Genomic DNA, 27959 nt, shown 5'->3' with positions numbered 1-27959 from the left:
GACGCGCGCGCGGGAGGGCCCCTCCTTGACCGGCTCTCTCCCCTCCCCCTCCGCCCCCGACGGCCGCTGGGGCGCGCGCCTCTCCTCGCACCCCCACCCTGGGTCCCCACGCTCTGCGGGGCCACCGAGCTGCTGAGGCCCCTTTGCGGGCCCGCCGAGCGGTTCCGGGTTTAGGGTTCACAGGTCAGAGTTGACTCCCTGAAAAGTGCAGCCGGTTTGAAATGCAAGATGGCGGCGGCGTGGCGCTGAGAGGCGCGGCGGCCCCTGCAGGTAGTGGCGTGAGCCGGCCCCGCGACCAGCGGGCCTGGAGACTCTGGGCTGCGGGTGGGAACCGGAGCGCAGAGTCCGCGGCCGGCACGGGAAAGGCGAGTGGCGCGGGGCCCGGCGGGAGGAGGGTGGCCTCACAGCAGAGACCCCTGGGGCTGAGCCCGCTCGCGGCGGCCGGTGGCGTGGTGGACCCGGCGCGGGGCGTCCAAGGGGACGGACGGGGCCTGCCTCGCGGCTGGGCAGTCGCCGCAGAGGGACAGATAGACCCACAGCCTCCCTCGCTCTTTTTGGGTGTCTCCGCCACCGAAAGAGCTTGGGGGCGGGGGGCTCTCTGGAGGGAAAATCTCAGCCCCCTGCCTTGGTGAGGACTGAGCAACTTAGGATTGTTGAGGGGAGTGAAGACTGCGTATTCCCAGCGGAGGGCGCCGCCGGAGGGAGCACCCCAGTGATGTTGGTAGTCCTAGAGGAGGTCGGGAGCGCTGTCCTCCGGGGGCGTGTGGCTACTTCGTGGGGACTCAGTCTCCCTGAGGGTAAGGAGAGATTCTCTTGCTGGAGCTGAGCGCACTGACTGAGGTTGGAGCCCGAGCAAACCCTTCGGGAGAAGTCCTTACCTCCAGTTCAAGGAAGGCTGTGCGCACCCGTTTCGGGGCCAGGCCGTGTCCCAACTTTGGGGAAGACTGGGAGTTGAGTCCTTAAGAACCATATTACGATTGTGAGGAAGCCCTGGGATTTACGGAGAAGTTAATTAAAGAGGATGGTAGGGGCGTGGGGGTGTGGGGGCTGACCCATGGGAATCCTCCAAGCCTTAGGGCCCACAGTGAACAATCTACTAATTCCTCAAGGGGAATAAAAGGCTGGGAAGGAGAGGTTTGAGAGGAACAAAGTCTAAGGGCAGGAAAGAAGAGCCCTGGCAGATGCCCTTTCCTTATATATTTACACCAAAGTTGGAGGTAAAGGGACTTGGCAATTCTTTGTTTTAGTACCTTTCCTGTCCTCTCTCCTCCGTGGGTAACTGTGAGGAAAGAGCATAGCCCCTGAGAAGGAAAAGATTCCAATTTGATATCCTTAGCTTAGGTTAGTGAAGGATCCAGCAGCTGGGAAGGCGTCAATGAGAAACAGCAGGCAGGGGAATTAGAACAGGGACTAGGGATGAGAAAAGAGAAATACAGGGAAGATATCGGACAGCAGGAATTCCACAGCCCTTTCTATCAACTCAACCCAGCTATTAGGAAAAAAAAAAAAAAAATGCGAAGAGATAATCTTTGAGAGAAAAGTGTAAGAAAAGGCTGAGAGAGAAGTTGTGATGTGATTAGGCTGGGATTCCATGTAACTTAAGCAATTCTTTTGGAGGTTAATGTGATAGCAGAAAAAGGAAAATAACACAATTGGAAAATATACAGCGGTTCACGGTTAGGGAGGAAGAAGCAGTTTTCCCCCAGGAACAGTTAATATTTGGTTTGGGGTGTGTGTTGTGTGTATACATATATAAGAGCACTTTAGATTTGTTGGTATTGGTCATTGTTTCTCAGTCTTTGTCTGAAAGCTTTAATTTGTATTGTATGGTGCTACATTAATTATCTTTGTGTATGAAAAATTATTCTGAAAAAGTCATTCGTTTTTTTGTTGGGAGTGAAGGTGAGCAGGAGTTGGTTTTAACAGGGAAATTGACCCTAGTATACCCATCGATTATTTTAATTTCTAAAGTAGCAATTCTGACTCCTGATTTTTAAGCAAAAGAAATGTGAGTGCTGCCATTGACAATAATGCGGGAACAGGACATAAAAGAAAAAGGGCTTTCATGAATATTTTTTTCCTTTTAGTTTTTCTCTCCTTTCCCAAAGCATTTGAGGGCTAAGCAGACTAATTTTATACAAAGTAAAATGTATAATCGTGGAGCTTTTCGATACAAAATGATAGCATTTCAGTTACCAATGAATCTTTTTTGTTGAAGTACCTCTTCAGATTCCTTATTTAACAATTAGGATTAAAATGAGAAATAAAGAGTAATACTTGGGTAACTGATGATAGTGATGATTCATAGAGATTTCTTGAACCATTCTTGTAATTTCAAAAGAACTTTAACGTCTTCAGTGGAAATGTTTTAAAGATAGAGTTCAAGTATAAACTAGTTTAGAACTTCACATTTGGAACATTGTATGCATGTGTGCTGTTCTTTGGTTTCCTCAGTGTGCATGTAGCTCTAGTTTTATATTCAATTCTGAACAGATTAGGCTGGGTGAACCAGAGAGGCATTAATGCCAGATGGTTTGAAAATATGCTAAAGCCGAAAACATAAATGTGTCTGTGCTAGTGAACACTCATTAGTACATTTCTTTCCTTTATAGCTAAGCTTATTATTTCACTGGATTTGGGAGGTAGTTCATGCATGATGTAGCAATTATTTCACCTTTAATGATAATTGTAAGTTCTTTTTTTTTTTTAATAAATGGGAACAAAGTTTTACAGTTATTAGCGAAATTAATAGCATAGGAGAGGTGGTTAATTTTGAAGATTTTTCTCCCTTTTGTATTATTTTATATTAAGATGGAAAGGTTACATTATGATGTATTATATTTCTTATGCTAATTAAGCATAAAATGTGATATTTGAGACTTAGTTTGCTGTAAATTATAACTTAATATTTAAATGAAAATGCTTTTAAAATTATTAAAATGATCACAAATGTTGCTGAGGAAATAACCCTTTTATTTGTGTTGCAGCATTGTGGATTTGGGCCCAAAAGACTTTACTTAAATTAACAGTGTTGAAAGTTCAGCATCTAGTTTTTAATCTAATATCATAGTCAATGCAATTATTCAGAGAGATTTTTAGAATTATCTGTTGTACTGTTTATGGTGCTAGCCAGTAATACACATTTTTTAAACCATTGTAAGTATTTATTTATGTTGTGATAAGCACATTTACTGTTAAGACTAAATTTTTTGAACTTAAAATCCTTTTAAATAATCATACATATTTTCAAAAGTAAGTTATATTTCTGTTTTTGAAACTGCTACTGTCTTTAGAATAAGAGTCAATGTTTCTATACTACTACTGATAAATTTTATTGTATCCTTGTTGCTCTGATATATTTGTAGTCATGAATAACCAGATTTGCATGACTGAAGTTGCTGACTTAGATTATTAATCAGAATATACATTGAGTTTACATTCTGGAGATCTGCATTTTATACAGGATATTCTTAAAGTAAATAGTAATATGTAAATTTTTATGTAGTTGCCACGTTTTGATCTTAAAAGATACTTAATCTTGGCATTTTATACAATTGGTTTCCAATTTAAGAGGTAAGACTGTATACCTTTGGTCTAAACAAATATGATGACATACTTTGGAAAATAAGTATACATGAGCAGTTTAACAATGATGTTTAGTCAAGGGAGCCAATTGAATACTTTTTTTTTTTTGAGACAGGGTCTCATTCTGTGGCCCAGGCTGGAATGCAGTGGCATAATCATGGCTCACTGCACCCTCAATCTCCTATGCTCAAGCAATCCTCTCTCCTCAGCCTCTCGAGTACCTAGGACTACAGTCATGTGTCACCCACACCCGGCTAATTTTTAATTTTTTTTTGGTAGAGATAAGGTCTTGCTGTGTTGCCCCAGCTGGTCTCAAACTCCTGGCCTCAAGCAGTCCTCCGCCTTGGCCTCCCAAAATACTGGGAGTACAGGCGTGAGCCACTGCATTCGCTAAATAAATAATTTTTAATGCAAGATTTTAATTTTCAGTTCTTAGTTTTAGATTTAAAAAAAAATCAGAATTTATCTTAACAAAATTAAAATATTGAAGTCATAGCCATATCATATATTATTGTAAATAAAATAACTCTTTCATTAAATTTTGGCGATTTCCTATTTCTCAAGATTTCTAATCCTTTTTCCCATTCTTAAAAGTCTTTCTTTTCCTTTTTTGTTGTTTAGTGAGAAATGAAAGAAAATAGGAGGTTCTGATATTTCTAAGCACTTAACTCATAATTATGTTTTTCTTCTATCCTAAGTTTGTTCTCTTTTACAATCCAATATTCTTAAAAAGAAGTTTGTTAAAACTTTGCTAGACATGGGCTGTACTTGGGAGTGGGGAGGATCATGAGAACAATTTCTGCTCGTTACTATGATAAAATTCCTTACATCAGATGTTTGCTAGTTCTATGAAATACCCCTTAAATATGTCATACAGTAATGATTCATTTTGAAGCTAAGGTCAGAAAATGTTTGTGGGGGAGAGGTTAAATTTGATTGATTAATACCTGCCTATTGAAGCCAACTTGTTCCAGCATGATTTAATATGCTCAAAGGTACGAAATGGCAAATACATTTTGCTGGTTGGTTGTTACCCAGATTCTTATTTTATCACTTGTCAACAGTTAGCAAATTTTAAACAAAGATTTCTTTGCTAACATTCATTGTGTTCTAAGTACCAAGAAGTATTCCAGAAACTTTACATGTGTTACCTATTTCAATCCTCACAACCACCCTATTAAGTAAGTAGTATCCTATTAATATTACTAGCCCCATTTGTAGATGACAGGGCTGAGGCACAAATAGGCTAAGCCATTTGTCTAAAGTCACACAGCTAGTAAGTGGCAGTGCTGGATTTGAACCCAGTCTGTTCCAAATTTTTCAGGCTCTTGGTCTTTTTTTGTAATCCATCTACTACCAGAACAGCTTGTTCTGTTTTATTATATAATGTATATAGCTGAGATGAGCTCTTTAATTTTTGGAATTCACTCATACTAAATTAAGAAAAATACTTTGAATTAGATAGAAATGTTCTGAAGTAATCCCAGTATCAGGAACTTAACATCAGGCAACTAGGATTTTCATTCAAAAGCACTGATGAGCTCATTTTTGCTCCTCTGGTATCCTTGTGCCTTTACATGTCTTGGCAGCTCTTCTTAAGAGACTCATTCAGTAAAATATCTTACAATTACTGTGTGATTTTAAGAGTGGATTGAAATAGGTTACCAGTTTCCTACAGTATTAATAATTCATTTTGGAAAATAACCTTCCCTCTTTGGCAGCTGTTTCCTATCTTCTCTTCTAGTCCACATCCTGTAGATTGATGGCTAACGAGTGGCAGAACAAGGAGATACCAGGAAATGAAATTGTAGAGTCCCAGGCTACAGAGATAACAAGATGCTTCACTGGGCCTACCAGGAAAATGCTCTTTTGCTTTTCATAAAAATAGTGTACTTATTCAGCCTAAGTTTTAACTTAATCTAGAGGTATTTTACTAGAGGACTGGTGTATTTACATTATTTCTTGATGTGAGAAGTTTCTTCATAAACCTGTAATAGTAGCAGGAATCAAAAAATAAGGTTAATTGGGAAAATAATCTTCCTTAATATTTATTCATTATAGTTTACAGAGAATAGTGCTTAAAGAATACAACAAAAGGCCAGTTAGGGATCATGCCTGTAATCCTAGCCCTTTGGGAGGCCAAGGCGGGTAGATCACTTGAGCTCAGGAGTTTGAGACCAGCCTGGCCAACATGATGAAACCCTGTCTCTACTAAAAATACAAAAATTAGTTGGGCGTGGTGGTGCGTGCCTGTAATCCCAGCTACTCGGGAGGCTGAGGCAGGAGAATCGCTTGAACCAGGGAGTCAGAGGTTGCAGTGAGCCGAGATTAGGCCACTGCACTCCAGCCTGGCGACACAGCGAGACTCTGTCTCAAAAAAAAAAAAAAGAATACAACCAAAATGCTTTAACCCTTCAAAAGTGTTATTTATGACTGTTCTAGTAAGAGAAGCAATTGTAGCTTTATTAAACTTTTCTGATTGGTTTAACTGCTCTAGGTTATATACTACAACATATTTGGACAGTAATTGAATTTTCAGAGAATTATTTTCTATTTATTTGATTGCATGATATTAATGTTTCACAGTGCACTGATTGTAAAGCCATTTGGTAGTAGCTTTCAGGCAGAAACGACATGGCTAAACACCAGTCATTCTGTTAGATAACCCCATGTTTACAGATCAAGTACTACTAGTTTGTTTAACTTGTTTTGGCTTGTGTTGTCAGCATTAATAATCCTCTCCATTCTGATTAACGTAATAAATTAGGATACAAATGTCACTAGGTTTATGTACAAACACATAAACATATACAACTACTTCCATTTCTTAGTTTAACTAAATTGCCTTCATAACCTTTGTATACTTATTTATTTATTTTGAGTCAGAGTTTCACTCTTGTTGCCCAGACTGGGGTGCAATGGTGCGATCTCGGCTCACTGCAACCTCTGCCTCCCCAGTTCAAGTGATTCTCCTGCCTCAGCCTCCTGAGTAGCTGGGATTACAGGCATGCGCCACCATGCCTGGCCAATTTTGTATTTTTAGTAGAGACAGGGTTTCTCCTTGTTGGTCAAGCTGGTTCGAACTCCCAACCTCAGGTGATCTGCCTGCCTTGGCCTCCCAAAGTGCTGGGATTACAGGCATGAGCCACTGCGCTGGCCTATATACTCATTTTAAAGAACTCCCAATTTCTGCATCTCAATTTTCACTTTACAGACGGCATATATTCACATTTTGAAATTTTATTGAAAATGGTGTAGTAGTTATTTGGTTGTTCTGTATAATACAAATAGAATTTTTTAATGTGTAGTTTTTGTGTTTCCTACCAATATTAGGATTGGTATTTAGATGGTTCTTTTAAAGTTTTGATGAGGGAATAAACTTTTTTTTTTCCAAAATTACATTTATTTATTAAAAACTAAGCCATAAATTGTAGAAATTTCCTAAAGCTAAATTATATCTAGAATAATAAAATGTGTATTTTTTGTAGGAGAAGACAGACAGCTGCTTTGGACCTGTTGGTGATGATGGCCTGAGCTAAACATCTAACTAGAAGGGATACCCTTCCATTTCAAGAACAGAATGCTAAGGAAGCTGTGGCAAGTATGTGTTTCATTGTTTTGGTATGGTAAAACTCAGATACTGAATGTACTCACTTTAGATTCCATGATACTATATTTGGCTGAAGTTTTTAAAAGCTTTCCTTAAAAAGCAGCAGACATATGTTAACACTTTTTTTAATATACTTTCAAATTTTAAGAGCTATAACTATAGGACTGCTTTAATTTCAAAAGAGACAGCATCACACTTCATAATAAAGCTTATATGGTATATTTATAATGGATTTTAAACTTAGTATTTGATGAAATCTGCTGTGTCAGGCACTATACCAAGTGCTGTGATAACAGAGGTAAACAAGACAGAATGTACCTTTGGTGTGGGGAAATTGATCTAGAAATTTTGCTATGCTTTTACCTATATCCAGAAAAATGCTTCAGGATGTTCAAGAACAAATCCTGAAACTATATTTTCAAAACATACGCTACTAATAATAGTTAATTATAAGAGTCAGAATATTAAATACTCTTACTTATATTAACCATACCAAAACCTAAATATTTGAATATTGATCCTTTTGTAGTTCATAAGTGTGATGGTTGGGTTTCATGCTCACGTGTGAAATGTGCCTTTCTCAAACTTTGTTATGACACTGGCACATTACCTGTGTGACGTTAAAAATATATATATATATATTTGAATATATTTGTACATAATTGCTTTTATATTTTATCTGATTAATTAATTGGCTTTTATAAGAAGCATTTATCCAATTGTTATTTTAGATGATTCCAGAAAATACTAGGAAAGATTTGATAAACATTAATGTGGTAGTTTTCATTTTTAAAAAATTGATAACAGAGTTCTTTTAAGTTGATATTGCCAATACTGATTACTATTATCTTTCAAAGTATTTTGAAAAATCAAATTATTATATCCTCAGTGAAGTGGGTAACAGTTACCTTACCTTTATAAATAGAGAAGATAATGACCAGATGAATGGTTTTTCAGTCTTCAGAGATAATCTCACTTGGAACTGTAAAAGACTTAACACACATTCTTGAGAGAAGTAGGGAAAAATTGTTTTCGGCAGAAAATTACTTTTTGATCATGTTCACAAACTCTTCACAAGATAAGATATTTCATGATACTGCTAGTTTATATATCACTTTCAATGTATTACATACCTACCTACCTACTTGCCAGCTGTGCGGAGAAAACTAGGATGTTAGTGTCCTCGGGAGAGACCTTTCAAAAAGATTTCACTCCTCCAATCTATGTTTGGAGCTTGCCAGAAAAAATCTGTCCAGTTTGGATTCTTCTTTTAATCTTTAGTGTCATTAAGGTCTGCTTTCTCAGATGGAAAAAAACAGGTAGACAGGATAGGGTTTCTTACTTTTCAGCCTTAATTAGCATTAGCAAAGGTATCCTCTGACATTTGGTTATCTTTGACCACAATTTCTTAGATGCTTTCACTTTTACTATTTTTATTCCTGTTTGTATATTCACTTTAATACTTGATTTTCTGTTGTCTTGAAACTATTTTTTGGCAGTTTTCTTGAGATTTATCTCTCAGGTAGTGATTCTAGGTTACCAGCAATCGTTAAGAACATCTGCTGTGGATATAAATTTGTGTTGTCAAATTCCTAATTTAATTTTTTAAGAACTTGATGTTTCTAAATATTTTAACATTTTATTTTTATTTTTACATTTTAACTTTGAAAATACCTTAATTGTGTAAAAGTAACCTTTATTTTTTTTTAACACAGTGGGTACCTTTTGTTTTAATCTGACCTCATTCTTTGTTCGTACTGTTTAGGCATTCCGTGATTTTTGTGTATTTGTAACTTTTAGTTTAATACAAACGTGTTAAAGTATTTTCAACTGGCTAAACAGAACTCTTGATTCAGAGAAAGAGAAGTGACACTAAATAGATTACAGAATCCTAAACATTCTCGGAATATATACACAAATGCAGATTCCGGATTCTCCATGTGCATGTTTTTGCTACCTAAGAACAGTTTTAGTTTTGATGCTACATCAAAATTAACATGATCCCTAAAAACTATAGTATCTTCTAAATGCTCTTTTTTTTTTTTTTGAGACAGAGTTTTGCTCTTGTTGCCCAGGATGGAGTACAATGGCATGATCTCGGCTCACTGCAACCTTCTTCTCCCAGGTTCAAGTGATTCTCCTGCCTCAACCTCCCGAGTAGCTGGGATTACAAGTGCATGCCACGATGCCAGCTAATTTTTGTATTTTTAGTAGAGACGGGGTTTCACCATGTTGGCCAGGCTGGGCTCGAACTCCTGACCTCAGGTGATCCACCCACCTCGGCCTCCCAAAGTGCTGGGATTACATGCGTGAGCCACCTCGCCCAGCTCTAAATGCTCTTATTTGACCCAGAATTGGTATAAAAAACAAAGTTAGTGGCCAGACACAGTGGCTCACGCCTGCAATTCCAGCACTTTGGGAGGCCGAGGCAGGCGGATTACGATGTCGGGAGTTCAAGACCAGCCTGGCCAAGATGGTGAAACCCCATCTCTACTAAAAAAATACAAAAATTAGCCAGACGTGGTGGCAGGCACCTGTAATCCCAACTACTTGGGAGGCTGAGGCAGAGAATTGCTTGAACCTGGGAGGCAGAGGTTGCAGTGAGCCAAGATCGCAACACTGCACTCCAGCCTGGGCAACAGAGTGAGACTCCGTCTCAAGAAAAAAAAAAAAAAGTTCATTTTTATTCGCATAAAATCTTACCAAATAACATGCTTTTGTGGCTAACTAGGCCAACATATTGTTATCTGTTAATCATTTAATTTGAAGTCCAAGACAGCCAGAAAAACCAGAAGCTTGCAAATTCAGTGCAGTTGTGGCTCTGCTTAATGATAAATATTTTAGACTTTTTTTAGTAGTAGTAAGCATAGAATTTGAAACAGTCCACTAACTTCTTAGTGTATTACATCGAGGACTTTTTAATTTTTTAAAAAATGTAGTAGAACACTATTAAAGTATAGTTTTCTCATAAAACAGAGAAGTAATGATTCTAAGTACAAATTTGCATTTGCTGTCTTTATAGTAACTATACCCTTTTCTCCTGAATTTCACTGCCAAAATCATTCTTTGAATGTTTGCTCTCCCTTGTTTTACTCTTAAGTAATCCACAAATTTAAATATACTCAATTCATATATAAAACTGATGTATTACAATAACATTTTAGATGTTAGTAAATGTTTATTGAATGTTCATTGCTATACTTTAATAGAATGTTTTAGATTCAAGGATGTTTTAATATTCTTGACTAAGGTAATTTTTATTAAGAATTTTACCATCGAAAGTAATCTATGGTAAATCAAGCACAATTGTTTTTATAGCTCTTCTATAAATGAGTGTTTAATGAAGTAAAATGTATGTAATAATACATAGTATAGCTATATTTAAATTTTTTTTTTTTTTTGAGATGGAGTCTCACTCTGTCACCCAGACTGGAGTGCAGTGGAGCGATCTCGGCTCACTGCAACCTCTGCCTCCTGGGTTCGAGTGATTCTCCTGCCTCAGCCTCCCAAGTAGCTGGGATTACAGGCACCCGTCACCACACTCTGCTAATTTTTGTATTTTTTTTAGTAGAGACGGGGTTTCACCATGTTGACCAAGTTGGTCTCGAACTCCTGACCTCAATTGATCTGCCCACTTCAGCCTCCCCAAGTGCTGGGATTACAGATGTGAGCCACCACGCCCGGCCTAAAGATATTTTTTAGCAAACATTATTGGGGTCCTAGTAAGTATTTTGTTGGGCCCTGGGAATATAGTGGATAGCTAAATAGATATTCTTTCTGATCTAAAAGAAGAACTTGGATAAGAACTCTTAAACTTTTTAGATTGTGATGAAACACATTTTGCTTTATTAAAATGCTTTTCTGTAGAGAAATATTAATTGTAAAATTGTAAAAATCAATTGTTTTGATGAGTTCAGAATCATAAGTTGATTGAAGGGTATCCTACCCTCAGGAGAAGATCCAGTATACAGATAGATATATGGTAACTGGCTAGTCTAGATCTACACCCTGGAGATTGTGTTTGGGTGGTCTTGAGGGCTCTTAGAGCCAGTCTGACTTCTCAGAGCTCCAAAAACTATACCTGAATGCTACATACTGAGGGATTCCTGCTTCCCTGGAAAATCCTTTTTTGTTGTTGTTATTTCCTTCCTTCCTTCCTCCCCTCCCTTCCCCTCTCTTCCCCTCCCTTCCCCTCTCTTCCCCTCCCCTCCCCTCCTCTCCCCTCCCCTCCCCTCCCCTGTCCTTCCCTTCTCTTCCTTCTCTTTCTTGTCTTTCTTTCTTCCTTTCTTTCTTCCTCCCTTCTTTCCTCTCTTCTTCCCTCCCTCCCTTCCTTTTCTTTTTTTTTTTTTTTTTTAACAAATTTGCATGTCATCCTTGCCCAAGGGCCATGCTAATCTTCTCTGCATGGTTCCAATTTTAGTATTTGTGCTGTGGAAGCCAGCACTGGAAAATCCTTTATGTAGCCATGTTTTTTGCCTTAATAATAGAAAAGAAACTTTGTTTCCAGCTTGACCATAGAAATATTGGTCATACATTGGCCATAGAAATATTTTAGTCTATTTGCAATTTTAGGGTCTTGAAAGTATTGTTTGTGGTACTTTATAATAAAGCAATGTGATAACAATATTAAAGAAAATTTGTAGGCTAGGCAGTAATCCCAACACAGGGAGGCAGAGGTGGGAGGATTACTTGAACCCAAGAGTTCAAGACCAGCCTGGGCAACATAATGGGACTCTGTTCTCCACAAAAAGGAAAAAAACACTAAAGAAAAAGAAAACTTGTGAATATCACACATAAAAATGTCACCCATAATCTCATGTGAAATTTTCATTTGTTACATATTCTCGTCTCATCTTTGTTCACATGCATACATATTTCCTCACAGTTAATTAATATGCAAATTTTCTGAGTTTTAAAAAATTTAACAGTAAATGGGTAATTTTTCCATATTCCTTAATTACTCTTAAGATTATCAATTTTAATGGCAGTATAGCAATTCTAAAAACACTTCCCCTACTGAAAAGTTAACTGAAAGCAGTTTTGTAAAGTAATTACATTCACAGTGCTGGATGCATTTACAGCATACTTTTTTTATTGGCAGACTTAATTTTAATTGTGTTTTAATTGCAGAGTCACCTAGCTACTGAGTTGTGCAACTGACCTCTAACCTCTTTTTATAGGTAAATAGTGCAAGCTTCCCCAAATTGATTTTGAGCCCTGTTTTTAGTTGACCTTCAAATAGAGGATGTGATGCCTTCAGCTAATAGTGATTTCTATACAGCAATTTTCCTGTCCCAGTCCCATTGCACTTTAATGATAAAGGGAGATGAATAGGAACAACATCCTAGAAATTCTTATTCTGTATTTTTACTCCTACTTTTTCATCCAATTTTTGTGCATTTTCAGCTGATTAAGTTGCTTAAAAAAAAAGTGAGAGAACTTATAATATTAAATAAATGGTGTTTCTTTTTTTTCCGGAAATAATTTTTCAGGGACTGAAAATAGCAACAATTAGGCACCTACTTTGTGTCAAAGTAAGTGAAGGAAGCATTTTTACTTCCTCTGATGTGGATACTACTATTTCTGTTTCCCCCAGGGAAGCCTTCTCTGCTCCTTTTCTAGAAGCCTCCTGCAGTGTGTTCATATAGTTCCCGATACTTCCTGTCTTACTGCACTAATCATAGTTATTCTAAGTAATTGTTTACTGCTTGCTTTCCTTGCTTCACTGCTAGTACCTGAAAAACCAGAGACTGCCTGTCTTGGTCACCATTGCATCATTACTGCCTAACACAGTACCTTTCACATGGTTGACATACAACAAATAGTTGTTGAATAGAATTTGTTGAATTGAAGAATCTTGGTTTTATACATGAGAAAATTGAGGTTGAATTGAATAGCTTTTCCAGGCACCTAACTGCTAATTGACAAAGGTGACTGCAAAACCTGTGGTTTTACCCTATCCACAATGCCTTTATGAATTAATTACTCTGGGCCTGGGATTCTTCTTCCATAAAAATGGGGCAGTTGTACTAAGATCCTTGTTTCCTCCAAACTTATGACTTTATAATAAGAATTCCAAGGATACCTTTGTTTGCTCTTTGGTCTATTTTTAGACTATAACACATTATGCAGAATTGAGCTTTTGGACCAAATCTTGAAACTCTTTTGGGACTTCTCAGTCTCTTTTTAGAAATACGTTAAATAATACATTGACCTTACTTTTGTTAGCAAAATCATGGGGTTCTGACAGTAGATAATAGCAAGCAAATAGTCTTTTTTTCCTTTTTTTTTTGAGACGGAGTCTCGCTCTGTCGCCCAGGCTGGAGTGCAGTGGCCGGATCTCAGCTCACTGCAAGCTCCGCCTCCCGGGTTTACGCCATTCTCCTGCCTCAGCCTCCCGAGTAGTTGGGATTACAGGCGCCCGCCAACTCACCTGGCTAGTTTTTTGTATTTTTTAGTAGAGACGGGGTTTCACCGTGTTAGCCAGGATGCTCTCGATCTCCTGACCTTGTGATCCACCCGTCTCAGCCTCCCAAAGTGCTGGGATTACAGGCTTGAGCCACCGCGCCCGGCCTTCTTTTTTTTTTTTTTGAGATAGAGTCTCTCTCTGATGCCCAGGCTGGAATGCAGTGGTGCGATCTTGGTTCACTGCATCCTCCACCTCGCAGATTCAAGTGATTCTCGTGCCTCAGCCTCCCCAGTAGCTGGGATTACAGGCGCCCACTACCAGGCCCAGCTAATTTTTGTATTTTTAGTAGAGATGAGGTTTCACCATGTTGGCCAGGCTAGTCTCGAACCCCTGACCTCAAGTGACCCACCCACCCCCACCCCCAGCCTCCCAAAGTGCTGGGGTTACAGGCATGAGCCACTGCACCTGGCCTCTCTAGATGAGTTTTTGAATTTCATGGCTGAGCAATGGCTCAATGAGAGGAGGATTTTTGATGAAACTGATATATTGTCTTCATATATATATGTATACACACATACATATATATACACAAACATATATACACATATATATATATTTTTTTGTTTGTTTTGTTTTGAGATGGAGTGTGGCTCTGTCGCCCAGGCTGGAGTGCAATGTCTCAATCTTGGCGCACTGCAACCTCTACCTCCTGAGTTGAAGTGATTCTCCTGCCTCAGCCTCCCAAGTAGCAGGATTACAGGTGTACACCACCACACCCAGCTAACTTTTATATTTTCAGTAGAGATGGGGTTTCACTATGTTGGCCAGGCTGGTCTCGAACTCCCGACCTCAAGTGATCCGTCCTCCTCAGCCTCCCAAAGTGCTGGGATTACAGGCACACTCAGTCGGTACGTTTTAAGTTTTAAGCCAAAGGCTTTTATTTATTTTAATTAATTAATTAATTAATGTATTTATTTTTTGAGACGGAGTCTTGCTCTGTCGCCCAGGCTGGAGTGCAGTGGTGTGATCTCAGCTCACTGCAAGCTCCACCTCCCAAGTTCATGCAATTCTCCTGCCTCAGCCTCCCAAGTAGCTGGGGCTACAGGCGCCTGCCACCACGCCTGGCTAATTTTTTGTATTTTTAGTAGAGATGGGGTTTCACCATGTTAGCCAGGATGGTCTCGATCTCCTGCCCTCGAGTTCCACCCGCGTCGGCCTTCCAAAGTGCTGGGATTACGGAAGTGAGCCACCGCTCCCGGCCAAGCCAAAGGCTTTAAACACATCTCAGGATCCCTGAAAGGTGGAAGTGGGGATTGTAAGATTCATGGAATTTGGCCAGAGAGTAGTTTAACCTCTGCCTCCTCCAACCAGATAGCTCCTCTTTTTTCTTTTTTTTTTTTTTTTTTAGACAGAGTCTCGCTCTGTCACCCAGGCTGGAGTGCAGTGGCGCGATCTCGGCTCACTGCAACCTCCACCTCCCGAGTTCAAGTGATTCTCCTGCCTCAGCCTCCTGAGTAGCTGGGGTATTACAGGTGCACGCCACCACGCCTGGCTAATTTCTGTATTTTTAGTAGAGACGGGATTTCAGTGTTGTCTAGGATGATTGATGATCTGACCCTGTGATCCACAGGCCTCGGCCTCCCAAAATGCTGGGATTACAGAAGTGAGCCACCGCACCTGGCTGATGGCTCCTCTTTTATCTGTTTTGACCTGGGATTTCTCATAACATTTTGTTTGAAGAAAGGGCTCCCTTGCTTAAAACAAAAAGTTTGAAAACCACCACTTTGAGGAAAAAGTTTCAGAAAGAAACCCTCTTGCCTTCCAACTATTATTATACCCCAATTAAATATAGTCTCTCTCAGATTCCAGGAAAGTAACAGTCACAAAATAGTTTACTCCTCTGCCTTTCAACAATTCCCTTTACTGTTCAAAATACGAGTGCTGCTCATTTATTACTCTTCCACTTACAATTTTTTTAGAAACAGTATCTTCCCATGTTGCCCAGTCTTGAACTCGTAGACTCAAGGAATCTTCCTGCCTTGGCTTCTTGAATAGCTGGATTACAGATGTATACCACCATGTCTGGACCACTTATTTAGAGCCATTTAAGGAATTAACTGTTTCTAATGAGAAAAAATTATCAAACATCTGTGTTGATACTTGAAAAAAAGTAATGGCAACCCCTATTTGATTAAAAGATAACATTGGCTTAGTTTATAACATTTGGTTAAGAAATAGTTGTAAATATGAGTGATTTCTTCATAATATCTTAGAAATCAAGAATGTTTTAAAGAAGAATGACACCTTTGAGAATAGGGATCTGGATTATTAATACCACTATTATTTTTAAACTGATGCTCTTTATTTGGTAATATGGGAAATTAGGGAACAAAGGACATTTAGTCCAACTTTCCTTCTGCTGCTTGGATGTGTAGTCTCTATTTGAATAATTCCAATGAGGAGGATTTTACCATCCTTCAAAATCGGGGTATTCTCTCTTGGGACTGCTCTCTTTCCTAAAAACGTCTCTCCATTTACTGACTAGATGTATTGTCTCATAGGGATGTGGTTTTGCTTTATAATTTTTGTTTTTTTTTGTTTGTTTGTTTGTTTTTTTTTGAGACGGAGTCTCGCTCTGTCACCCAGGCTGGAGTGCAGTGGCCGGATCTCAGCTCACTGCAAGCTCCACCTCCCGGGTTTACGCCATTCTCCTGCCTCAGCCTCCCGAGTAGCTGGGACTACAGGCGCCTGCCACCTCGCCCGGCTAAGTTTTTTCGTATTTTTTAGTAGAGACGGGGTTTCACCGTGTCAGCCAGGATGGTCTCGATCTCCTGACCTCGTGATCCGCCCGTCTCGGCCTCCCAAAGTGCTGGGATTACAGGCTTGAGCCACCGCGCCCGGCCTGCTTTATAATTTTTGAAGCACTCTCTTCTCTTCCATTCAGCTACTGTGCCAGTAAATTAAAAATAGCTCTAATTTGTGGTGGAGAATAAATGAAATCACCCATTTTATTCATTTTCATTTGGATTAGACTTCAGAAACACAAACTTTAGCAGTAAACTTTTTATTTTACAAATTTTAGGTATAAAATTTATTTAAATATATTTGTATGATCCTAATTCATGTTTTCTTGATGATTTAGTTATTGTGAATTTCAGATACTGTTCTCTATGGTGATGCCTCCTGCAGGTCCTGTTGAGTTTTGTAGGACTATTTTCCTGTTCGTTCTAGTGAATTTAATAAACATTGAGTGGTTACCTCCCTGAATTCAGGCTTCTTGTATGCACTTGGGAATGCAACATTAATGAGATGTCAGCCAAAATAGCTCAGCTAGGAGAGCATTAGGTTGAAGATACAAAGTTTCTTGGCTCAATCCAGAGTTTTGGGGACTTTGTTTTATCTCAAAAAAGTTGTGTCTCAGTCTCTTCGTGTTCCTGTAGGAATACCCAGAGCTAGGTAATTTAGAAAGATGAAGGGTTTATTTGGTTCACAGTTCTGCAGACTGTATAAGAAGCATGGCTCCAGCATCTGCTTCTGGTGATGGCCTCAGGCAGCTTCCACTCATGACAGAAGATGATGGGGAATCCATGTGTGCAGAGATCACATGGCAAGAAAGGAAGCAAGAGAGACAGGGGAGAGGTGCCAGACTTTTCCTAACCATCAGCTCTTGTAGGAACTGATAGGGTGAGAACCACATGGACAGCACCAAACTGTTCATGAGGGATCTGACCCCATGACCCAGACACCTCCTGTTAGGCTCTACCTCCAACATTGGGGACCGAATTTCAACATGAGATTTGGAGGGATCAAGCATCCAAATTATAGCAAGCTGTTATTAAAAAAAAGAGAGGCCGGGCGCGGTGGCTCAAGCCTGTAATCCCAGCACTTTGGGAGGCCGAGACGGGCGGATCACGAGGTCAGGAGATCGAGACCATCCTGGCTGACACGGTGAAACCCCGTCTCTACTAAAAAACACAAAAAACTAGCCGGGCGAGGTGGCGGGCGCCTGTAGTCCCAGCTACACGGGAGGCTGAGGCAGGAGAATGGCGTGAACCCGGGAGGCGGAGCTTGCAGTGAGCTGAGATCTGGCCACTGCACTCCAGCCTGGGCCACAGAGCAAGACTCCGTCTCAAAAAAAAAAAAAAGAGAGAGACACAATATCTATAGTAAGGAGACCACAGATATGAATGGGGGTGCAGGGACAGAAATGTAATATTACTCTGCCATGTACAGTATGGTAAGTACTAGACTAGAAAATAAACAGGGGAGGAAATGAGACCAAGTGAAAGGGAGAAGGTGGTCTCTAGTAGGGCTCCCCATCCCCTGTACCACAGACCAGTACCAATCCATGACCTGTTAGGAACTGGGCCGCACGGCAGAAAGTGAGAGGTAGGCAAGCAAGCATTACCGCCTGAACTCTGCCCTCTGTTAGATGAGTGGCGGCATTAGATTCTCATAGAAGCACAACCCTATTGTGACTGCACATGCGAGGGCTCTAGGTTGCACACTCCCTGTGAGAATCTAATGCCTGATCTGAGGTGGCACAGTTTCATCCCAAAACCATCTCATCCCCCTGCAGTGCGGTATTTGGAAAAATGGTCTTCCATGAAACAGGTCCCTGGTGCCATAAAGGTTCGGGACTGCTGTCCTGGAGGGCACACAGAGAGATCAGTGCATCCAGTGTCCTAACCTAAGGAAGCGCCTGAGCAAGGGTCTGAAAGTGCATTGAATGTCTGTGGATTGTCAGTCATTTCTAGTGTACCTAAAGCATAAGGAAATAGGAGGAAGGAAAGCGGGGTTAGACTAGGTTGTGAAAGGGATTATATGTCTGTCCCACAAGGAGTTTGGACTTTATTCTTTCAACATTGGGGACCTGTATCAGGAGACTGATGTGGTTGGATATGCTTTATAACTTTTGGTAGCATTGTGGCAAGTGCTAAGAATAATGTTTCTGGTAGACCAGGCACGGTGGCTCATGCCTGTAATCCTAGCACTTTTGGAGGCCAAAGTGGACAGATCACCTGAGGTCAGGAGTTTGAGTCCAGCCTGGCCAACATGGTGAAACCCCGTCTCTACTAAAACTACAAAAATTAGCCAGGCGTGGTGGCAAGCACCTGTAATCCCAGCTACTCGGGACGCTGAGGTAAGAGAATCGTTTGAACCCAGGAGGTAGAGGTTGCAGTGAGCCGAGATTGCGCCACTGCACTCCAGCCTGGGTGGCAGAGTGAGACTCTGTCTTTAAAAAAAAAAGAGAGAATGATGTTTCCGAAACTTTGATTATTCATCCTCCATCTTTGCTATTTTTGCCATACTTGAAGCATGCTTTTGGCTGATGAGTTAGACCAGTAGGAAGAAGCGGACGTAACTAATGAACTAATGGATTAAATTTCTTGTCTTTTTTTATTTTGAAACGGAGTCTCACTCTGTTGCCCAGGCTGGAATGTAGTGGCGTGATCTTGGCTTACAGCAATCTCTGCCTCCTGGGTTCAAGTGATTCTCCTACCTCAGCCTCCGGACAAGCTGGGACTACAGGCACCTGCCACTGCACCTGGCTAATTTTTGTATTTTTAGTAGAGATGGAGTTTCACCTTGTTGGCCACGCTGAATTTCTTACACACTTAATGGCCATAATATTTTAGTAGCTGTGAATGTTTTTTATAGTGTTAAAGTTCCTCCCTTGTTAACATTGCCATTTCACATTAATAGTAGTGTGCTTGCCAAAGCAGGCCCTTTCCCCTTTGTCTTCTAATATATAGCTGGCTAAAAAATTCAAATGAATAAGCTTGTGGCTGACCCAAGGTAAAGTACTTAACGTTCAGTAAGTTAGTTGGCTTGGAGACATTTATTTTGATCTTCAGAGGACATTTTTTCTGATTCTTATCTTACTCTAGATCTTTATAACTGAGCTATCCAGCCACTTCATATACGTGAACTATAACTATAATTTGTTTAAAAGATCATAGTTACTTGTTTTAAAACATGTTTAAATTTATTTTAATGTAGGTGATTGGAGTTGTGCTTCAAAAATTTCAGAAATTCAACAGTATTTTATCTGCCAACAATAAGCTCTTTACTTGATTGCACCATGAGAAAGCTGCTAATGAGACTTGTTGAGCACAAAAATGGACTTGAAGAACGAAAAGCCATTGTTTTCAAATGAAGAACACTGAACAGTTTTAAGCCTCAATGCTTTTTAATCACCACTGAGCTTTTCCTCATAACATCAGAATGGCAAGCAGGCGAAAATCAACAACACCTTGCATGGTCCTTGCCAGTGAACAAGATCCAGACCTTGAGTTGATATCAGATTTGGAGGAAGGTCCTCCTGTACTTACACCTGTAGAAAACACCAGAGCAGAGAGTATCTCAAGTGATGAAGAAGTTAATGAATCTGTGGATTCAGACAATCAGCAAAATAAAAAAGTTGAAGGTGGATATGAATGTAAATATTGTACTTTTCAAACTCCAGATCTAAATATGTTTACTTTTCATGTGGATTCAGAACATCCCAACGTAGTGCTAAATTCATCCTATGTTTGTGTCGAATGCAATTTTCTTACCAAAAGGTATGATGCACTTTCTGAGCATAATCTGAAATATCACCCAGGAGAAGAGAATTTTAAGTTGACTATGGTGAAACGTAATAACCAGACAATCTTTGAACAAACAATAAATGATCTGACTTTTGATGGTAGTTTTGTTAAAGAGGAGAATTTAGAGCAAGCAGAACCTACAGAAGTTTCTTCTTCAGGAATATCTATCAGTAAAACTCCTATCATGAAAATGATGAAAAATAAAGTGGAAAACAAACGGATTGCAGTTCATCATAACTCAGTTGAGGACGTTCCTGAAGAGAAAGAGAATGAAATCAAACCAGACCGTGAAGAAATTGTAGAAAACCCAAGTTCTTCAGCTTCTGAATCGAATACAAGTACTTCCATTGTAAACAGAATACATCCAAGTACTGCCAGCACGGTAGTGACACCAGCAGCAGTTCTTCCTGGATTGGCACAGGTGATAACTGCTGTATCTGCTCAGCAGAATTCTAATTTGATTCCCAAAGTCTTAATCCCTGTTAATAGCATTCCCACCTACAATGCTGCATTGGATAACAATCCCCTTTTACTTAACACCTACAACAAATTCCCTTATCCAACAATGTCAGAAATTACAGTTCTTTCTGCTCAAGCAAAATATACAGAGGAACAGATCAAGATATGGTTTTCAGCCCAACGTTTAAAACACGGTGTTAGTTGGACTCCCGAGGAAGTAGAGGAGGCAAGAAGGAAACAATTCAATGGAACAGTGCATACTGTACCTCAGACCATAACTGTTATTCCTACACACATTTCCACAGGGAGTAATGGTTTACCATCTATTTTACAGACATGCCAAATAGTTGGTCAGCCTGGTCTGGTCCTTACTCAAGTGGCTGGAACAAACAGCTTGCCAGTTACAGCACCTATAGCCTTGACAGTGGCAGGCGTTCCAAGTCAAAATAATGTACAGAAAAGTCAGGTACCTGCTGCTCAGCCTACTGCAGAAACAAAGCCAGCAACAGCAGCAGTTCCAGCTTCTCAAAGTGTCAAACATGAAACTGCATTGGTAAACCCTGATTCATTTGGCATTCGGGCGAAAAAGACAAAAGAGCAACTGGCAGAATTAAAAGTTAGCTACCTTAAAAATCAGTTTCCCCATGATTCAGAAATTATCAGACTTATGAAAATAACAGGCCTGACAAAAGGAGAGATTAAAAAATGGTTTAGTGACACAAGGTACAACCAGAGAAATTCAAAGAGTAATCAGTGCTTACATCTCAACAATGATTCCTCTACCACCATTATTATAGACTCCAGTGATGAAACCACGGAATCCCCATCTGTTGGTACTGCACAGCCTAAGCAATCCTGGAATCCTTTTCCTGACTTTACTCCCCAAAAATTTAAAGAGAAAACTGCAGAGCAGCTTCGTGTCCTTCAGGCAAGTTTTCTCAACAGCTCTGTACTTACAGATGAAGAATTAAATAGGTTAAGGGCACAAACCAAACTTACCAGAAGAGAAATCGATGCTTGGTTTACAGAGAAGAAGAAATCAAAAGCTTTAAAGGAAGAGAAAATGGAGATAGATGAAAGTAATGCAGGTAGTTCCAAAGAAGAAGCTGGAGAAACTTCTCCTGGAGATGAATCTGGTGCACCTAAGTCAGGGAGTACAGGCAAGATATGTAAAAAAACACCTGAGCAGCTGCACATGCTTAAGAGTGCATTTGTCCGGACACAGTGGCCATCACCAGAAGAATATGACAAGTTGGCCAAAGAAAGCGGGCTTGCTAGAACAGACATAGTTAGTTGGTTTGGGGACACCCGTTATGCTTGGAAGAATGGAAACTTGAAATGGTACTACTACTATCAGAGCGCCAATTCAAGTAGTATGAATGGTCTGTCTTCCCTTAGGAAAAGAGGGAGAGGGAGACCCAAAGGACGGGGAAGAGGAAGACCACGTGGGCGGCCTAGAGGAAGCAAAAGAATTAACAACTGGGACAGGGGACCATCACTCATAAAATTTAAAACTGGAACTGCAATACTTAAGGATTATTACCTGAAGCACAAGTTTCTTAATGAGCAAGACCTTGATGAACTTGTTAACAAATCACATATGGGCTATGAGCAGGTCAGAGAGTGGTTTGCAGAAAGACAGAGAAGATCAGAATTAGGTATAGAATTATTTGAGGAAAATGAGGAGGAAGATGAAGTTATTGATGACCAGGAAGAGGATGAAGAAGAAACAGATGATAGTGACACTTGGGAACCTCCACGACATGTGAAACGGAAGCTTTCTAAATCAGATGACTGAAATGTAAGTTATGTAAATTTTTAATCTGTGTATATGTTCATCAACCACATACATTTTGAACAGTCACCTTGTTGTATCAGTCCTCTTCATTTTTGATAGTTTTTTCTGAAGTAGTTTTTCTTTTCCCTAATAAGTCTAGGTACCACTAGTATAGCCAAGAGATAAATGATTATCATGTGTAGTTTTATTATTATTATGTAGAGTTTAATGTCTTAATTACTAGTTTTCATATGAATTGGGGTTTTTTTTACTTTGTTTTGAAGGAAAGTTACCCAGTCTCTATGAAGGGAGACTGGCGGTCGGGTTGAGGGGATTCACAAACAAATACTAAAGATAACTAAAATGTATTTATTGCAACGCCCCCTTCACTAAAGCTTCATTTTTTGCCTATTTAAGGAAAGAATTCAAAAATGAAAACTAAAAGGAAGGGGAAAAGTACACCAAAGGAAAGATCACAGGGTTGAGGATTGCACAGTTTTTTTAGGAAACTAGGTGAAAATGGGTATCTTTTTTTCTTCATTGCATTGCTCTCAAAACTTTATTCGATTTTTAACTAGAGTTAAAATGTTTTATGTATTTATGAAATTACTCGGTATCTTTTTAGTAATTTATAAAATTACTCAATATCTTTTTCTGTTAAAAGTCAAAGGTCTGTTTTAGGCCATATATAAATTCATGTTTGCTTAGGTAGCATCTGTCTTTGAAAACTGTGATATAAATTATTTCTGTTTTAGAGATCAAAAGGCAAATAACAGATTTGATATTAACCCAATTACTTAAAATATCTTTTCATTCTTTGGTATAAAACAAACCTGCTACCAGCACTAACATTGTATTTGATTTAAAGTATATCTCTGTAGTCTTAAAAATGCAAATAAATATGGCTTAAATTTGAAAGGTTTTGGCATGTTCCTTAAATCTTAGTTATATAAATTGGATTAATTAAAGTTGTACTGTAGTTGCAAATCAGATACCTGCTTTGGAGTTAGGAATTGAATTTTTAATACTTCTGGAATTTAATAACATAGTTTTGTTCTTTGCTATTCTTTGTTTTGGAGTGCTCCAGGGTAAAAGTACACTGTTTTGAAAACAATGCAGTTGTCATGAAATGTTTGTGTATGTCTGTCAGTAGTCCAAATAGCATCTTGCTATCAGAAATGACTGCAGTGTTCTCAAACAGTGAGAAAGGAAATGAGACGTTGACCCTCATTATTATTTTACAAGTGAGCATGCTTACTTATTTCCTTGGCTTTTTGCATCGGTATCCCATCCCCTACTTCTATGCTTTCTTATTCTGTGCAGTTTTTCCTTAATTCCCTTGTATCTCCTCTCTGGTTTTATTTATTTTAACAATTATTTATAGAGAGCTTAATGTGTGCCAGGCACTGTTCTTACTGTCTGGCAATCCTTTTTCAGGTTTTCTCCTTGTTAATATTTTTTAAGGGATAACAGATGAAACTAAAAATGTACCTATTTTAATAAGCAGTATAAATATCATTCCAGGTTATAGGGTATAATGTAATCATTTTAAGTTATAAGAATTTAAACAGTTTCGTACAGCTTTATCCTGAAGTGCAGCCCTCCATTTCCTAATGTCAGAAATCTTCAGAGCAGGCTTTCTTCTGACCCAGATACATAAAATATTTTTAACGGCCTTTTTTTTTTTTATTGCTAAACACAAGAATGTGCACTCAGCCAAGATTAAATCAACAAATTTGTTGCTGCAGTGAATGTTGTTGTTGTAACCTCTGCAATGATTTTTTTGGGGACTTGCAGTCTTTCAAAAATAATGCGAATTTTTTAGTACAATTTAGTTTGACCTTTAAGTTTGTATAGATAATTCTTATGTTATATATTAACACTGTAATGGATACTAATTCCGGTCAGAAAATTCACCTAAAGCTACAGTTTTCAAAAAATTATATGATGTATGCTATACATGCACTGTATTAGTCCATTTTCACACTGCTATAAAGAACTACCTGGCCGGGCGCGGTGGCTCAAGCCTGTAATCCCAGCACTTTGGGAGGCCGAGACGGGCGGATCACGAGGTCAGGAGATCGAGACCATCCTGGCTAACACGGTGAAACCCCATCTCTACTAAAAAAAATACAAAAAACTAGCCGGGCGAGGTGGCAGGCGCCTGTAGTCCCAGCTACTCAGGAGGCTGAGGCAGGAGAATGGCGTAAACCCGGGAGGCGGAGCTTGTAGTGAGCTGAGATTCGGCCACTGCACTCCAGCCCGGGCGACAGAGCAAGACTCCGTCTCAAAAAAAAAAAAAAAAAAGAACTACCTGAGACTGGGTAATTTATGAAGAAAAGAGGTTTAGTTGACTCACAGTTCTGCCGGCTGAACAAGAAGCATGACTGGGAGGCCCCAAGAAACTTACAGTCATGGCAGAAGGTGAAGGGGAAGAAGGGTAAACAAGCACATCTCACCATGACCGAACAGGAGAGAGAGCAAAAGGGGATGTTCCATACAACTTTCAAACAGCCAGATCTCCTGAGAACTCACTCACTATCATGAGAACAGCCAGAAGGGAAGTCCGCCCGCCCCCATGATTCAGTCACCTCCCACCAGGCTCCCTCCCCCGACACGCCCTGATTAAAAGTTATGTATGGGCTTATACAATTTCAAATGTAAAAACAGCCTATTTACATGTGTTGAAACAATAAGATTTTGTGGTATCACTGTCCCTTAATAGTTACAATTCACGGTAAGATTTGGGTGGGGACCCAGAGCCAAACCATATTATATACATTTGTGGTAGCATAGAAGCATGCCTTGCTTTTTAAATACACAAAAGTCTAAATTTATAAAACATCAAGTTATCATTGGCTTAGTAAAATAATTTTTCAGTTATAAGAGGATTCACCATAGCCTTCTCTAAACAGTTATTTCTTCATTTAAATATTCTTCAATTTACCAAAAAAGTTACCAAAACCTTCCCAAAATAATTATTACAGGAAGTGAGATACATATATATCTTTTGTAGGCCGGGCGCGGTGGCTCAAGCCTGTAATCCCAGCACTTTGGGAGGCCGAGACGGGCGGATCACGAGGTCAGGAGATCGAGGCCATCCTGGCTAACACGGTGAAACCCCGTCTCTACTAAAAAACACAAAAAACTAGCCGGGCGAGGTGGCGGGCGCCTGTAGTCCCAGCTACTCGGGAGGCTGAGGCAGGAGAATGGCGTAAACCCGGGAGGCGGAGCTTGCAGTGAGCTGAGATCCGGCCACCGCACTCCAGCCTGGGCGACAGAGCGAGACTCCGGCTCAAAAAAAAAAAAAAAATCTTTTGTAGCTTATATAGAAATAGAAAAAAGTACAAGTCTTTAGATTTCATAGTCTGCTTATTACAGATGCTGACAATGAAATATATACTCCCTGCTAATACAATTTTAAATTAATTATTACATAAAGGTGATAAATGTTTATAAGCAAATCTAGCATATGAAGAACATATACATAGATGAGTTGCACACAAAGTCTAGTGTATTGTGTGAGACCTGTGGCAGGTGATTTCAAGAGAATACAAAAGATGTATTTTCATGAATAATTGATACTTTTATTTCTAAAAGTAGTAAAAATTAAAATGCGGTTTTCTTTAAATTTTCAGTTTTTTATGATGTTTTTCTTTTATAGCTGCCTAAAACGTTGAAGGAGAATCAATTCTTCAACTCAAGATGTCTGATTTACTGTGAATTGGCCCAATCTTTGATGACATAGAAAACGTTTTGGGGCATACACACTCAAAAAACAGGATCCAATACCCAAAAGAAATGGAACTTAATGTTGTGCCAAAGTTAAACTACTGCAGTTGGTGGAAGTTCTGCAATGTAAATAGAACACTAATTAAAAAACAACTTGTAAAAATTCAATTTAAATTTTAATACAGTACATTTTTATTCTAATATGATGGAGACATTCTGAATCTTAGACTTTCTGAGGGGGTTTAATGACCACTAGAGCTTGTCCTCATATTCAGTGCAGCTTAATACTGTGTGTCTAGTAAGATGGGCTATATTGCCTCTATTCTTTGAGATGTGATTAAGCTTAGAACTTTGACCAAAAATTTTACAGTAAAAATTGTTAGGAATGGGTAAAAAAACCAAACCCTGATTTATTACTATGTCTTATTTATCAGACCCTGCACTAAGATTAAAAGTTGTGCATGGGCTTATACAATTTCAAATGTAAAAACAGCCTATTTATATATGTTGAAACAATAAGATTTTATGGCTTCACTGGCCCTTAATAATTGGATCCTTCATTAAACACATTCATGGATACCACTGTTTCTACTGTTACTTGTTCCATTAGAAACTGATTTGCTTTTCTTAAACTGAAGGTAATTAATTCTGAAGAAGGAAAAGAAACTGGCATGATAATTTGGATAGGGAGAAACTTTGAAATAAATACTGCACCAAAAAATGTGAAAAATAATCATGTAGTAAATATATACTTAGTGTTTTCTTACAATCGTGGAAATCAGAAATGTTTATACAGGTGTCAGATCAGAATTTTTAAGAGTTATCTTTCAGTGAAATTCTACTTTTATAACAATTTCAGTGAATAGAGAAAAAATTCTGAACTGATCATAATGAGTTAAAAGTTAGCTTTTCACTTATGAATCATGGGAGTGTTAACTGTTAACTCGGCGTATCAGGAGACTGAAAGTTCATACTAACTTACAAACTTTGTAAAGACTGGTGCTGTTCATTCATGTTGGGAAGAACCCTTTCTTTTGTGACCATAGGACCATTTTCCAAAACGCGCTTTCTTCGTAGAAGAAATGTTCAGTTTAAATTAGCTTTGGATTTTAACATGTTTTTCTGAATGACCAGATGTAGGCTTGGCCAGTTTATTTTCTCTAATTTAATGAATAATAAATATTAAGCTCTTGGTTAAATGTTTTTCAGCCATTGAAAATGTTATGAAAAAGCCTTGAATATGCATGCTGCTTTCATTTTTATAAACTTTTTATTTTTTAACTATAGCTTTATTAGTAATTCCAAAATGCTGCAATGTAGCTGATTTCCTCACTCAGACAGCTGGCTTTGTGGGTGGCTTTTTTCATACTATTGTTAACTTTTTTAAAAAAGAAGCAATGTAAAGACTGTAATGCACTAAGCTTTTTTTTCTTTTACACGTTTAAAAACTTCTTAAAGCACTCTGTAATATAATGATTAAATTGCTCCCTTTTATAAACCATTGCTAATGTGGTCTGAGTTTTGTTTGACAATAATTTTAATGTTCTCAAAATTTGAAATGTCAAGTATTAGAAATGAAGCCTTTGAATATATTTGTTTCCCTTGCAATATGTTAACTCTGTGTAGCTGTAAATAACTATTAATAAATTTCCCTCATCTCTTTTATAGGCCTGATAAAATTCTTCTCTGACGTTTGCTAGCTTTTAAATACATTTATTTGACGGAGCAAAAGAACCCTCTTCTGGTTGATTGTGACCTTGAATACAAAATAAAAGTTAGTAGTGATTAGTAGTT

At 38.9% G+C, this 27959-nt stretch overlaps 1 protein-coding gene and 2 non-coding genes across 4 annotated transcripts; 2 read left to right on the top strand and 1 right to left on the bottom strand.

Moving 5' to 3' along the window:
* On the top strand, positions 1–27959 carry ZHX1 (zinc fingers and homeoboxes 1). Of its 2 annotated transcripts, none has more exons than XM_003903131.5 (4): positions 1–365; positions 7074–7186; positions 19608–22457; positions 26098–27959. In XM_003903131.5, exon 3 carries the CDS (start codon positions 19833–19835, stop codon positions 22452–22454), a length of 2622 nt encoding a protein of 873 aa, XP_003903180.1. In that variant the 5' UTR covers positions 1–365; positions 7074–7186; positions 19608–19832; the 3' UTR covers positions 22455–22457; positions 26098–27959. The 2 variants fall into 2 exon arrangements, with proteins under 2 accessions (XP_003903180.1, XP_003903178.1); XM_003903129.5 differs by having other exon boundaries at positions 160–270.
* On the top strand, positions 7713–7815 carry LOC116268768. Its single transcript, XR_004175933.1, has one exon. It is a non-coding gene; the product is annotated as a small nucleolar RNA U13 (small nucleolar RNA).
* LOC116268692 lies at positions 11533–11639 on the bottom strand. Its single transcript, XR_004175865.1, has one exon. It is a non-coding gene; the product is annotated as a U6 spliceosomal RNA (small nuclear RNA).

This window comes from Papio anubis, chromosome 8 (assembly GCF_008728515.1).
Source record: "Papio anubis isolate 15944 chromosome 8, Panubis1.0, whole genome shotgun sequence".
Lineage (NCBI taxonomy): Eukaryota > Metazoa > Chordata > Mammalia > Primates > Cercopithecidae > Papio > Papio anubis.
The sequence above is the reverse complement of the archived record's forward strand: the minus strand, read 5'-3'. Positions and strand labels throughout refer to the sequence as shown.